Here is a 13,075-nt window from a genome sequence, read left to right as displayed (position 1 = left end):
TCCCATCCAGTTTATGGGCCATACGGGTTCGTGATGTTTGACTAAATTCCGTTTCATTTCCTCGTTTGTCAACCGCCTTCTTTTACAAGTGCGTTCGAAAGGTTCTCATAGATCTCACACGCTTGATTAGGTTAGGGTGCATCCTCCATTCCCAGCACGTCATTATTGAACTTCTCAGACCAGTCGATCTACACGTAGACTTCACATTTGTACGGTACTGAAATTCCACTCGGCCTGCTCCGCCGTTTAACTTCGGCTAATTGAGTGGATACCTAAAATATACTTTTCTCCCAGCTGAAATCTCTATCGGTTGCCACTGACTTTACATGCATTTCTTACACTGTATATAAATAAATTACAATGAACCTATAGAAGGGGCACTGCTGACCATATATAGCAATACATGAAGCATGAAACGGTAAGAAGGAAAGATAACATTAAAAATTTCAAATAGTTTTAGTACATCGGTTAACTTCGAGAATCAGGCCATTATAGGCCCTACATCTACCAGTTACCTTACAAATGGATGAAGATATTAATTTTAGGTAATTTAGCTGAAGTGCATATTTCGATCTCTAAATAGGGTCTGTTGAGAAAAACTCACTGATGCATGCAAAATTATAATTATGTGGGAGATTTCGTAGAGTAAATATACTATTATTTTGCCGTCGAGCATTAAATGAAATCTAGCATAGAGTACGCAAAAAAACTGTGCAGAGGGAGCTGTACAACTTTGAATGACTAATCCGTTGCCTTTGGTTATCACCTCGATCATAAGATAGGGTTAATTGCAGTTTATGATTCTATAACTTACGTAGCATCCAGTGTAAATGATGTATACGATTTTTTTGGGCATGTATCTATTGGAAATACAAAATTAGCTAGCCATAAGTTCTTTCTGAAATGCGAGCATAAATACAGGTATGAATACCAATAAAGAGATACGCCTGTTACTTATATATGTATATATATATATATAACAAATGCATTTCCGTTAAACAGTTTCAACGTGAATCAAGGTGCCGCAAATCGGGTTTGCTGATTCGATGAAATTTTCCAAGGTGATAAGGCCTTGCTGTTTCCTTAACGTTAGACAGAAAAGATAGTGTAGTCATAATAAAGCTGTAATTCGGCTATCAAGGTCCGCTTGATTTTGATGAAATCTTCGAAGGACTTTCCTTTTTGTCTAATATTTAAAGAACTTCAAGGGGGGACCGACTTCGTCCTGAAGAAGCGTTTGCTCGGTTTCGCTTAAAGGCATATCACTGATCCTCTCCCCTCATAATCTCCACACCATAGCACGCCAGAATGAGGCCCTGTAGCTATTGCCGCACTACCTGGATCTAGGGCCACTACCTAAGCCCCTGCCATACGCGCCATTCCGTAATTTGAGCCCAATTTGGTAGGCTAGCTACCGTCAACGTCGAACAAACCCGCCTCCCCGATCCGTTGCTCCAAAAAACGGCGAGCGACCTAACCCACTCACTCGTATCTAAATTGGCGTGTTAAGCACATGTACAAAAATATCTTTTTATCGCAGTATAGATTTGCCATTGAAAGCTAACATTGACATGAGGGTGGTTCTATACAAAAGCAAGAAAAAAAAATTTCCTGTTTCCCTCACCTCTGCTTTCATCGAATCTTATAAACGCATATATATGACGATCATATGCTACCGATAGTTGTTTGTACGGAATTGCATTGGGAACCCCGACCACGTAATCACTGCAGCCATATCTTGGCGGCCACTCAGAAAATTTCGACTTCGGAATTAGATGGTCGAACAACAACATTGACAACTGCACAAAACACAACAGCGCCACCTAATGGAAGCGGCAGTCCGGTGCCCGAAGCTCTCCCATAACATTGAAACAAGACGTTATTTTGTATAAGAAGCAGGTTGTGACAGAAAATAAGCCCTAATAATCACATGAAAGCGCCCACATGGCAATATTCGCTAGAGGCCCATCAGTCAACCCATATAACTACCAATTGGTAGAAAGTTTGTTTTCCTAATATATACATAATTTCTGTAGACGTGCCTCTTGGGAACCTTAGACGCGTTTCATATAGGTGATACATTGGTTACAATGTCTATTATGCCGTAAGCAATTAATATTTATTTCTTTTTACTAGGCATATACCAATATTTCTGTTGTCTTTTTCCCGCATCCTGTTTCTGATTCATTCGATTGGCATTACAAGTGTTACAATATCGGGTATCGCACATAAATCGTTGTAAGCCAATGTACCATATCAGGCCATCACAAAGCTTAAGATTATGATAACGCAAACACGCGAATCGCTCAAATGGCGTGCTAAAGCGCGTCGAAGCGTAGGCTATTATCCTATTGGAACATATTGTTTGCCCATAACTTTAACACTTGCCAGTGATGACTGGCAATCTCTGTACAGGACGCGTGAAGAAGATAAGCGTCCCGATTATAATCAAAAGCGTATGATTATTATATAGCGTAGTCACTAGGTGCCCGCTATGGGGAGAAAACGTTATCCATTCCATATATAGCGTGCCCTTATATAGCGGTAAGGGCAAATGTAGCAAGCAAATTGGCTCCGTAGCAAAAAAAAAAAGCTAAGAAGAACATATTGTAGCCCCAGATCAGTATACTCATAAAAATGTTTCATAGATCATGTCGACGATGCAATTAGCAACCTGATGAACTAAGCTGTATTAAATAAGTTGATTTACTATCAAGTTGAACAAAAGCCATTTTCGTAAAATTCAGTCTCTACGTAAAGTTCCACTTAAAGTTATGGCCGTGTTCAATTCTATCGCAGAAGATGAAGTCGCCATTACGGTCCCGCGTAGCTGTCGACCTTGATAGGGCTATCTATTCTGGACACTTACAAATATAAAAAGTGCTTCCTTTTTCTAAACATTTTCGTAACATCAGCGTGATCAGCATAATGTACGGAAGCAACATGAGAGCTAATGAGAGGGCTGAACGACAACATCGGGGCAGTGATTGCGTAAGAAACAACAATCCGTGATAATATATCTAGCACAATCAGTTACTTAACGGTATCTGTTTGTTCATACTCTATGTTACAGTTCGTAACGGAACAACTCAGTTTCTCTGTTATCACTGTATCTCTCTTTTGCTATAGTGATTATTATTTCTCTCAATTTAAATCTATCGTTCGGAGTTGAAAAATAGTTTACATAATGACACTTGATTACTCCTGATATAATGAAATTATTTGCCGATTTTCTTAAGTGTAATAGTTCAGTGAAAGGAGAAAATGTCTCTTTTATGAGGGTTATCTTATAATTTACGCATTCCGATTTACTAGCCTTGACCTATACAAAACACATAGAACCCAATCCGTTTTGCTTCAGTAACCTAAACGCGGTGACCGCGTTATTGAGCCGCTTCAGGGAAATCATATAAGTAGATTTTGGTGATTTACTGATGGTACCAAAGGAACATTTATGTCTTTTTCAGTAATGTTACGTTTTTGTTAAGAGCATGAATCCGAACCATTATGTCGCGTACGCACCGTAGGTTAGTATAACGTCTGTTACAACAAAAAACTAGAGTTTCTATGACGATGTTTTCATTTCGTGAAAACTAGTCCTACAAAACTATAACTGAATACACATTGAAAACTATTTGGCAGCATCATAGAACACGAGTATCGTTTTCTATTTGTCACTGATTTACTATTCCACACGACGCTTATACCCTACAGTCACGACAAGTGATCGAGCGTTAATTCCGTATACTTTCTCTTGTTTTAGTCTAAAAAAATTTTTAGTCTATTATTATTATTCTCACCATTCGTATTGCAAAACCTTAGGAATGCTTGTTTTGTTTCTACTCAGAACAATGTAAATTTTAGATATCTGTTTCGCTGAGCTTGTCATCTATTAGTACACTTGGTCGAATTGGAGCTCTATTCATAAGCATATTTCTTCTGTGACTTTTCTATGTCATCGCATCGTAACATGTGTAATAATTGAGCCGTGGTCGTTTTGGCTGGAAGAGTATCAGGTTGAATTCAGTTGAATCATACAAATATATAAATGTATACATCTGTGCGTCATGTTGCAGTTACTTAAAGAAAATAACGCATTCATGCTAGCGTGTGTGGTCTATCGACGTTCTTTAAGGCACACGACAATAAACAGACCAATTCGAAATATATTTCGTTGCTCAAGCTTTCGTTTTAGCTAGATTACGATGATTTCAAGTATTTAATTAATTCATCATAGAAGATTAAATAAATGTTCCACTTCTTCTAATTTACTGTCGTGAAGACCTTGAAATCAGGTAAAAATAGTTCACTTTTAAAAATGCGTCCGACATTTCGAGATTATGAGTATAATCTTGTAGCATTGGTACCTGTATTGAAATCGTCATCTTATAACGCTCGCATAAAAGCCGTAGCCATTTGCACTCGTTGGTCGTCAAATTCTATCTGGTCATACATCACAAAGGTGAAACCGAGCCGCGAGAGCAGTGACCCACCTCTAACTACCCATAAGGGGAAGTAAAAGGCTTGTTAGAATGAATTCAGTCTTTTTCTTAAAGGATTTGCAATTAGCATGATTCCATTGAGGACAGTTCTAGCTTCAGTATTTCCGCTGTTGAAAGATAGGCGCGTATTGTATTTCCTAGCCCGAAAATAACAATTTCGTATAATCTGAAAATCGGATTTGGTACGTTTGGAGTTTTGCATAAATCGCTCCGAAACAATGATCTAATAGGAACAGATTCAATGGTTGGAAAAAAATGTATTTACTTATGATCCGCACGTATTTTAAAAAAAAAAAAAAAAAAAAAGCACAACGTTTCTTCAGACTCATAGACAGCCGTTTCGTAATCGGATTTAATTCAGCTTCATGATAAGATTATTTTCATAGTTGAGACTGAGTGAATTGAACGAAATATCTAACTGTTGCAAACAACATGAAAAATACCAGATCACCTAAAATGTTTTTCGGTATCTTAGCTCTCTCACAAAACATGCGTGCAAAGTTCCCAAGTATCGTGTGCCCATTACAGGCAGATTGTCTTAATATCTAAAATAAAAATCCGCATTGCAGATACACGTGCTGGAATCGATCCTAGTGTATTGTATTATAAATGTTTCGAACTCTGTATTCGGCGTCATCGTTAAGCTTCCAAACGACTACCCCCTTCTCCAAACACAAAAATTCATTAGTAATTTAGAATTATCAATAATCGTAACTGTATTTACGCTTAGCTTCATCATGCTAGTTACTGCTATACTTTGTTATTAAGATAATTAATTGTAGGACTCGCTTCACTGTTATAAACGAGTTCCTTCCGAAATTATAAGGCTTATAGTTACATAATGTTAGCGAACATATGTGAAAACGATATGGGAATATAATTTGTTGAACAGTAAATACTGTGCCATTTTTATTTGACTCGTCTTCATCACCCGTGAAGAAATCGGTCACTATGACGGTGAAGTGCAACGATAACTGTTTCGGGTAAGTTCGATAGGTCCCCAATATTACCATTTTTACGTATATCGAATTTATTACAATTGTCACCTAAGAACAGGTCATCTTGGTCAAACATTTCGAATTTTCGCAAATCTGCGAGTAGTTCGGCTGCTATTTTACTTTTGCTGCACTTCAAGATGATCCTCGGAGAACTTGTTCGACTCTTATATTCTATAGCTCTTAACTACAGTGAACACAGATTGGAGAGAACTAATTACATGGAAAGTGTTTGACCTACTAGCAGGATTTACGATTCGATCCAATGGTGTCTCTGAACATTCAGTCTGTTAGACGTTTCGTAGCAGATAAAATATCATGGTCATCAATTATCACCTAATCATTTTCACGTGAGGCAATGATGAACACATAACAAATGATTTTGCTTGTCTAAGGTAAACTTCGGGCGATTGGAGCCGGCTGTATATGTATGAACGCTTTGACAGCTAGGTGAAGATACCCAAGAGTACTCTTATCGCCGTTGTCATTAAGAAGATATGAATAAATAAAAAAATGCCATTGCAGTAGAATGAAATTTAGCAAGATGATTAGTTGAGCATAATATGTATAATAGCAATATTTGTTCCGATCTGAGCGTCTGATGGGTTCAATTAATGTGCACACTGTGTTGAATGTGAGAGCTATAGGTGCATTGGAGATTTTGTTGGCTTTATTCCCAAGGTCCTATCCACTTAAGCAAATAATTGTTCTCGTTCAACAACTAAGACGATCGCTCGGAAGCCGTAGGCGATATCCTTCATCGGTTAACCAATTCTTTGATATATGCAGATAGATAATACATGGATATATTATGATTGTATGGTGGATTTTACCATCAGCCGAATACCGAACGGTGCTATCTCAAGGCCGATAAAATAGCAAATAACGAAAAACTAACTGAGAATGGAAGCTAGATATTGTTCTAAAGATTAGCACCAAAGAAATAAACAGTAAGAGTATAAAATAGTTCGTACAGCGTAATAATTAATACTTGCCGCTATCGTTTGGCCAGCACAATCTGAAACGACTGCTAGAGAGATGCGTATTTTACAAAAAATGCATGAAAAACACCTAATCACCAAATTAAATATGGCGCCTAGGTTTGTATTTAGTCGTAAATGCCGACCTATGGGTCTTTATCGAATACGAGACAGTTTTTACTGGAATCAATTAAACGAATGTCGCATTGATTTTATGGGTCTTTTTATCTAGAGTTTTGCCTCCAGTAACGCCGTTAGGCATTCCAGCAGACAGCTGGCTCCCGACACGAAACGAAGTTTGTATATGCCCTGATTCAAACCTAGGCCACAACGTATCCCTAAGATTAGATTATAGATAGACGAGTCTACTCTGCCTTTGAAAGGAATACGACTTTGAAATTAATTTAAAATTGGCTTTGTTAAAAAGATATAATCCTAGTGTCTTTAACGGGATAAAACTTATTGGCACAAAGCAATTTGTATAAGTATAATAATGCGTCATAATGCACGTCTCCAAAATAAACAAACGAGTTAAAACTGTACACGCTATTCAGGTGTACACAAAGCAGACCTACTCTGGGCAGGACAGGTATATAAAAAATGTTTCCCAACATAAGAGTTCGTTTTCTCTTGCCGGCTTATTGTAAATGTTGCATAATCCTTTCAAACAGATGAGCTGGAGATGGATATAGGGTGACTAAAACAATACTCTGTATCGCTCACGTGCCTACGTGTACAAGCTTGTTTCTACGTATAAGCGCTTTGTTCAGAACAACTCATGATAATGATAACGTCTCTCTTTTCTAATGACCTGCCTATTACGACCCTTACATCGCGACAAGAATGTTCCACTTCCTTCGAAAACTATAATCTCTGCGTGCTGTCATTTTTTCAAATCTGTATCAAGCTTTGGACATTCTGCGGAAAAGCACGAAGCTGTGGGATCAGCAGAATCTATTAGCAACCAGATATTGTTCTTCTCCCTTTTGTCCGATAACTGTACCTTGATATGCACGAAATAATCATAATTCCTAAATACTAGCTGAATTATATACAGGATCATAGTATCATGTTATGGCCAACATTTTTTCGTAACGTAATAACCATTATATATAATAATAGCTGATATAAACCTTGAAGTTCATTAAGATTTATATCAGCTCTAGAAATGTTGGTCGCTTACTACGAAGTGTGTTTATAGCTATTTCAAACAATATATTAACAGTAAAATCAAAAATGGAGTAATCATGTAGCTTTGACATGGACGACTAGGGAGGTATCTCGGTAGTGAAGCTGCCACTCGAACATTGGAAAGCCGCTCGATCTATTAACCAATACATGCACGTCGCTCTTTGTGATCCTAGAAGAAAAAAATCACTGCCCTTAAGCTGCTCCGGCTACACAGATACAGACTTCGGCAAACTAGCTCCGTAAGCTACAGGATGAATTAAAATCACAGCTTTCTCAAAACACCTGAACATAGGACTTCTTCTAATAATACCATTAGATGCACAAGCATCAGGTCTTCATATTTTATAGCATTATTCCGAATTACTATATTTGTACCATCATGTTATCGTCTATTGTGCTTTAGTCCAAACGATTTGGTATTGGTCTGGCAGGTAACAACATTGCCCCCATTATTAAACTTGCTAATTTACAATAAAATAATTCATATTCGGTATTTTCCGCTGCTAAGTAATTTGCAAAGATAGAATTTCATCTGTCGGTTTCCAATAAAAATCTCCAAACCATTCTGGTTTACCCATTCTCACTATTATAGAATTACGTTAGAGACAGATCCGAGAAACAACCGCAAGTGAGAGGGCGCACTTGTCGCGGAAAACAGGATAATAACCATTAATAATGTGCGCTTTTACAAGCAACTCAGTCTTCGTTAATAGAACGAGCATTTATTTAGACAACCAAGTGCTCGATCATCACGTTTCGTAAACCTGTATGAATGTTGTGTTTAAACGAATTTCGAAAATGTTCATAGGCCTACTTTTAATGATCTAAGGCGTAGATAGCGAGCAGATTTGGCAACAGTTCAAAAAGGCTGTAGTGACTTTGATGAACCGAATGTTCGATAATAAACGTACTGATAATTGCACTCGAAGACCTTACATTTTCATTTTGTACTGGAGTTTTTATAACCAAATAAATGCTACCTGACGGTAGCTCACCCTTCCTAAACACAATAACCTATTACGAAGAACCAAATGCTTCATCGAATGCATGTTTTTTGGATAATTTTCGGAAGGGGACACAAATCTAGACAAGGATTCGAGGTCGACAGACGATGGTACAAGAAGTTTTAGGTAATAATATGTATTGTAGTAGTAAAGGAGTTAAGGCAAAAATGAGGTCATAGAAGCTATGCTGTTTGTTTGTATCGTGATTAATCCATGAGTACATGTTTGTTAAATGTTTGTCTACTGACCGACTGTTGACTTAAGGTTGCTCTGTGTTTTTTAGGTAAAGACTACTATACATATTTAAGGTCTGCTACTTCAGTACACAATTCACGTATGTCGAGATGGCGATTATAATCGAAGGTGTTTCTGATTCGATTTCCAAAGAGTCTTCAATTTTCTATGAGTTTCAAACAAAAAGATCTGTCTAAACTAAATAACGAGTTTGTAGGGTAAGGTAAAAAGGGTGCATAGTCTGAATTTCAATAGATATTACGATGTCCTGTCGTTTATTTGTAGCTGCTGTTTTGTTCGTCTTGCGTAAACCTTTCCTAGATCTATAAAAGGGCTTTTATATTCTGACCCTTAGATTTTTTAGACCCTTAGATAGCTACTTTAGTGGACTGATAACATGATTGTTTGCCCTGCTCAGGCTAGGTGATGAGACAATGGTTCAGTATGTGGTATCGAAAGACGCTATTACGTTGGCAGTTAGCATTGTGATTAACGAAGGCGTTACTATTGAGTAGGCACATAATTAGCAAGCAAGAGGTATTGAAGAAGCTATTAGATGCTACTCAGCGCCTAGAGAAGTGCTGCCAAAAATGAAAACAACTTAACAACACGTCTTACTTCACTGAGAATTAAAATACGAATTTAGTTAACTAATAAAATATTAGTGTTGCCTTCATTAGCTGTTAAATGTTATTAATTACGTCCATGTCATTGTTTGACGATGGGCTGTATCTGAACCGCAATGTAATTTACGTGTGGGTTCCGAGAAATAATTTATACCGGGCTAAAACCCAAGCAGTATATTTGGGTGTACGAACGAAGCAGACGACTTTTCCATGATATGACGGATTTCCTTTGGGCTGCCCATCCAGCCAAATTTATGACACCCACTATCATTACTGATGCTGTATTTTGTCCTGGTTCAAGGCTATCACAAGCGGCTGCAGTTTTTAGGTGTTTTGAATCTGCAGAGTTAACTGTTCGATAGCCTCGAGAACTCACTTCGTTAGAATAGACGATAATACAGCAAATAGTTTTCCACTATCTATAATTATCCCTCAGTCAAGATGTACGCTAATTCTTCGGATGTTCTTCGCATCCGACGCATGATTTTGTTTAGCTTACCTCAACATTGTACTCGAGGGTCGTGGGCCTGCGGATGTCTCCTGCAATGATCTGACCGTCCCGGCCGGGACCAAAGGCTAGCTTATATCCTCCATCCAATTTCGATAACTGATCGAGTAAAGCTAGACGATCCTTTGTCGCCAGGCAGTCCGCCATCGAATCATATTGTTCAACTACCGAACGATTGTTGTTGAAACAGTCCATAAAGTTGGCTACTGTGAATAGCAGGTTCTGGCCGTCTGCCTCTTTAAAAAACGCTAAAGTATTCGCAGCTCCGCTTAACAGAAGAGCTCTACGAAATAGACCCTTTGTAGCTGGAGACGACGTATGTATTGAGGCTGAAATGGCGCCTGCACTCTGTCCAGCAATTGTTACTAAGTTGAGGTCGCCACCAAAAAACTCCACATTGCGTTGGATAAACTTGAGCGCTAAGAGTTGGTCGAACAGACCCTGGTTCCCAGGAGCCGACTTACCCGTAGAATTCAAGAAGCCAAACAAGCTGACACGGTATGCCGGAAAAGCGATCACCGAATCGGTTTCGGCTGCAAACTCCACTCCGTCGTACAGAGCAAGGTTATTGTCTCCCCACTGGTAGAAGCCCCCATAAAAGTACACCATAACAGGCTTCTTTTCTGAGCTCGACGTGTCGGCTGAGGCAAAAATATTCATATAGAGACAATCATCATCGTTCATTTCGTTTTCGAGCCTGATACCTGGTACAATCATCGGGATTTGTGGACACATCGGCTTTTTCGTGAGTGCGTCTCTAGTGATGTTCGGGTCGACAGGATCCAGAGGTTCGGGGCGCTTAAAACGACGCTTTCCCACAGGCGGTTTGGCAAATGGTACTCCAATGAAAACATTGATATCCTTACCCTCGATCGATCTCATCTTATAGCCACGCAGATTACCCACCTCGGTTTTGACGTTCACGTATTGCACCTCGATGGGTTCCTGGGCTGCCACATTGTTTACAATTGATGATGACATTAAACAAATGAAACATATGATTGTTGATAGAGTCCGTGTTATATATATCTTGGTTGAGCACGTCGTACTGTTCAATACCGGAGACATTTTTCACATGAATCTGTTTAGTAACTGGTTCGCGCGTGTCCACTTTAAAAGTAAGGGTCGCCTTTGGCGACGATTTTCCGATAGTCGATGGACGCTGGCTGACGCCAAGTGTTACCTTGGTGAGGGCCGCAAGAAGACCCTTTCCGGCGAGCGCGCTTCTTTGCTGATGGTTATTCCAGCAAAAGCGGTACAACCAGCATTGGTACGATATATAGATAACTTCGTTTTGTGTCTAGTGTCTATTAAAAATAATATTAGCAGTTGGAGTAGAAGTACAACGCTAAGTCAGGCAAGCGTCATCACTAAACATAAATAATGCAGGGCGAAACGACGCAACAACATACGTGTGCGATAAAAATACATCAACCCACGGTTTGTCGTGGGTTATTCACATCCGCCATGATAGATCAGGCTATCTTGACATCCGGAGGTCTTTTGCTTTGTATATTTATAACAGAACTGTATCTGGACGGTGACCACAGACCGACTCTACGCTTGACTTATATGGCAAAAACAAGATGCTAATCGCTACATTGCGTCTCAGGTAATTGCCCCTCTTGCCAGAATGTACGGATATATGGTGAAAGAGGTACGGAGTACAGTGCCGTGAACCTTAATAATGACGTGCAGCGCAATATAACGGTTTATTTGTATATATATACACAAAGAATATACTTTACAGTAAGCGTTCTATAATTTATAACGCTTATGCTTGTAACACAGAAGCATGACACATTCCTTGTAATCTTGGAATACATACATTTATTCGGGCCATATTTTTATGTTGGGTGGCAAAGGAACCATTGTACTTAAATATGTTCGTTAATTTTCTTGATTCCTACACTGAAAGATATACGTCAAGAATTATTTTCTGTATGATGCTACGTCCACGCAGCCGCTAACTGTTAACACGGTGTTGCTATCCATTAGCTTGTACTACAAACGAGTTGTTTTTAAATACAAATGTTGTGTGTGCAGTACATTTAGATTCGCGTATATGACTCCAGGAACTTATGTCTCAAGAGCAATGATCTGGTTCGGATCTCTGTACGCTTTCGATCTTTTTCGCGGTAGCCGAAAGCAGCAAACAAAAGCAAGACAGAAGCCCGCCATTGTTCTTGAGTGCCGAAGTTATGCTTCGTATTTTTATTTAACTGATGTGAGTCCCACCATTAACCGATGAGACATACCCTTGAAGCGTTTACTTGAGACCCGATAGGAATCATATTTCCAAGGCCATTATGTATGAAGCTGACAGAAGTTGTGGAATTTATCATATAGAATATATTATCCACTCAAACATATCGAGATTTTCGAACGTCCAATTGGATAGTTAACGCATGCAGTAGGCCCCGTAAAAAATCACAGGGGCTTGCTTAGCACCTAAAGTAATATTTAATAGTATACAGGTATTCGCTTTAGATAAACAAGCTCAAATTGAGGTATAGGTTCTGGGGCAAATCGGCAACAGCAGTATTCAGAAAAGTCATTCAGCGTTCTTTCGCATCATCGCATTTCAGATGCGGGTCAATGACAGCGACCTTTCGTCCCTAATTTCTCTAATTCATCATTATTCTATTCGTTTCAACCAACTCACGGAACACATGCGTTTTACCATATCCTATAAGATCCCCAGGTGCTATGTTTTTCTGTACAAGATGTAGTCATGCGCTTCTGTACTTTGTTCGGGAAGTCTCTTTGACCGGGCGCATCCATTTAAGAAAATGTTTATATAGCAAATTTACACGCTCATACGATACAATTGTATTTTTGTACAAACAAATAGATATAAAATCAAACCGAACTCATTAAATGTCTTTTTGAGTAGCATTTCAAGTACTTAAAATATATACATTTATAACAACTTGTTCTATATGATACTCTATACTATACATATGGTCGTTTCACGAGCCTGGTTGAAGCTGATGTCATAAGACGATTTATAGTCGATTTAGGATACGCGAGGT

General features: G+C 38.7%; 1 protein-coding gene across 3 annotated transcripts in view; it reads right to left on the bottom strand.

Annotated features, from left to right (window-relative positions):
• LOC111244098 (acetylcholinesterase-1-like) overlaps positions 1–11,191 on the bottom strand; it is a 41,141-nt gene extending 29,950 nt beyond the window's left edge. For 2 of the 3 annotated variants that reach the window (XM_086978480.1, XM_086978481.1), the window contains exon 1: positions 10,032–11,191. In XM_086978480.1, coding sequence (XP_086834606.1) covers positions 10,032–11,108 — 1,077 coding nt within the window. In that variant the 5' untranslated portion in view covers positions 11,109–11,191. The remainder of the gene's footprint in view (positions 1–10,031) is intronic. The other variant, XM_022790741.2, reaches the window with a different exon arrangement.
• Positions 11,192–13,075: the final 1,884 nt, after the last annotated feature.

The sequence above is a fragment of the Varroa destructor genome, unplaced genomic scaffold (genome assembly GCF_002443255.2).
Source record: "Varroa destructor unplaced genomic scaffold, Vdes_3.0 BEIS01000002.1, whole genome shotgun sequence".
NCBI classification, from domain to species: Eukaryota; Metazoa; Arthropoda; class Arachnida; order Mesostigmata; family Varroidae; genus Varroa; species Varroa destructor.
Note: the sequence above shows the minus strand (reverse complement) of the source record. Positions and strands in the feature narration are given on the sequence as shown.